The 2,500-nt window shown below is 42.5% G+C and overlaps 1 protein-coding gene across 1 annotated transcript in view; it reads right to left on the bottom strand.

Annotated features, from left to right (window-relative positions):
- Positions 1–2,500, bottom strand: part of LOC307032900 (circularly permutated Ras protein 1) — a gene marked incomplete at its 5' end in the record, with an annotated part of 11,003 nt that overhangs the window by 5,714 nt on the left and 2,789 nt on the right. Inside the window, 4 exons of the mRNA XM_079671178.1 lie at positions 89–170; positions 244–395; positions 557–646; positions 2,175–2,219. Of these exons, the coding sequence (XP_079527304.1) occupies positions 89–170; positions 244–395; positions 557–646; positions 2,175–2,219 (369 nt within the window). The remainder of the gene's footprint in view (positions 1–88; positions 171–243; positions 396–556; positions 647–2,174; positions 2,220–2,500) is intronic.

Genomic DNA, 2,500 nt, shown 5'->3' with positions numbered 1-2,500 from the left:
AGAAATATGACCCCGGGAGGAAACCGGGAGAGGGCAATGAAATCGGGAGTCCCCCGCGAAAATCGGGAGGGTTGACAAGTATGCTCACCTTTGACCCTGGATATCTTGATGCCATGGCAACCGAGGCTAACGCTGCAGGACCGAGACTCGTAGCTCCATGTTCCCTGAGTCTGGAAACATTGATATTAATAAACTTGAATGTATTTTAAAATATACAGAGAATTTAACGTCGAGTTCACTTACTCTTTGACCCTCTGCATCAGCTGCTGGTACGTCTCAGCGATACAGTGCGGGATGCTGTAAGCCACGCCCTGTTTCCAAATATGGTCGTAGTCCACCAGCGCCCAATCCCTGAGAGTCAGAGGAGTGCTGGTGCCATCTCCATATATCACCACCTGTGAGGAGAAGGTGTTTTTGAATGGCAGTATTGATATTTGACCTTCAAAAGCAAAACAAAACAACCAACACGGTATTCCTGAAAGGGCAACAGTCGTCCCTTGCTCTTGTTAAGGCATGAAGTGTTTCATTTTAGTGAAACCTCACATTATTCTCCTACCTCATCGTTGAATGTGACCAGAGCCACTCTCCTGCGCGGAGACTCCTGCAGGAGGGAGGACAGCGCCCCCTGTAGGGCATCCTGCATACTCTGTGGGAAAATAACCAATAACAATGTTTCTTTAGACATATTATGATCATATTTCGGGTTCATATTAGTATGTAGTGTCTCTACTTTAAAGAGTCCTCTCCTGCTGATGTTCAGGTGTATATCAGTATGTAGTGTCTCTACTTTAAAGAGTCCTCTCCTGCTGATGTTCAGGTGTATATCAGTATGTAGTGTCTCTACTTTAGAGAGTCCTCTTCTGCTGACGTTCAGGTGTATATCAGTATGTAGTATCTCTACTTTAAAGAGTCCTCTCCCGCTGATGTTCAGGTGTACATCAGTATGTAGTGTCTCTACTTTAAAGAGTCCTCTCCTGCTGATGTTCAGGTGTATATCAGTATGTAGTGTCTCTACTTTAAAGAGTCCTCTCCTGCTGATGTTCAGGTGTATATCAGTATGTAGTGTCTCTACTTTAAAGAGTCCTCTCCTGCTGATATTCAGTTGTATATCAGTATGTAGTGTCTCTACTTTAAAGAGTCCTCTCCTGCTGATGTTCAGGTGTATATCAGTATGTAGTGTCTCTACTTTAAAGAGTTCTCTCCTGCTGATGTTCAGGTGTATATCAGTATGTAGTGTCTCTACTTTAAAGAGTCCTCTCCTGCAGATGTTCAGGTGTATATCAGTATGTAATGTCTTTACTTTAAAGAGTTCTCTCCTGCTGATGTTCAGGTGTATATCAGTATGTAGTGTCTCTACTTTAAAGAGTCCTATCCTGTTGATGTTCAGGTGCATATCAGTATGTAGTGTCTCTACTTTAAAGAGTCCTCTCCTGCTGATGTTCAGGTGTATATCAGTATGTAGTGTCTCTACTTTAAAGAGTTCTCTCCTGCTGATGTTCAGGTGTATATCAGTATTTAGTGTCTCTACTTTAAAGAGTCCTCTTCTGCTGATGTTCAGGTGTATATCAGTATGTAGTGTCTCTACTTTAAAGAGTTCTCTCCTACTGATGTTCAGGTGTATATCAGTATTTAGTGTCTCTACTTTAAAGAGTCCTCTCCTGCTGATGCTCAGGTGTATATCAGTATGTAGAGTCTCTACTTTAAAGAGTCCTCTCCTGCTCATGTTCAGGTGTATATCAGTATGTAGTGTCTCTACTTTAAAGAGTCCTCTCCTGCTGATGTTCAGGTGTATATCAGTATGTAGTGTCTCTACTTTAAAGAGTCCTCTCCTGCTGATGTTCAGGTGTATATCAGTATGTAGTGTCTCTACTTTAAAGAGTCCTCTCCTGCTGATGTTCAGGTGTATATCAGTATGTAGTGTCTCTACTTTAAAGAGTCCTCTCCATGCTTTAATGTTCAAAAGGCTCTTTATTTTTCTCATACTGCCTGTGCTGCAGCACCTCTTTTCAGCCTCTGTCTGAGACCAGAGCCCAGTCTGCTCTGATTGGTTAGATGGCCGGCTCTGTTGTGATTGGTCAACCGCTTAGAGATGTCCCGCCCCTTAGCCTATCACGTACAATGTGCTGGAGCTGTAGCCAATAGGAGCACGAGTGCTACAAACTGATGATTCTCACCTCCAGTCTGGATATGTATGTTGGAGATCCACTGCTTGATGTAACCTAAAGGAGAGCAAACATATTATATGTATTTGTACTACTTGTTTTTGCTACTTTTACTTAAAATCTGCGAACTGCTAACACACACATTACATTGACTTACATGCATTTCCTGGAGACTTATCCTAACCTTAACCATAACCAACGCATGCCTAACCCTAACCCTTACCCTTAATCTAACCTTAACCTTAACCAAGTCTTCACCCTAAAATTAATGATTCCCCTTATGGGGACCTCCATTTTGTCCCCATAACGGAAGCCAGTCCCCACACTTGACTGTGTAA

The sequence above is a fragment of the Notothenia rossii genome (assembly GCF_949606895.1).
Source record: "Notothenia rossii genome assembly, chromosome: 3".
Taxonomy (NCBI): domain Eukaryota; kingdom Metazoa; phylum Chordata; class Actinopteri; order Perciformes; family Nototheniidae; genus Notothenia; species Notothenia rossii.
This window is presented reverse-complemented; position numbering and strand designations above follow the sequence as displayed.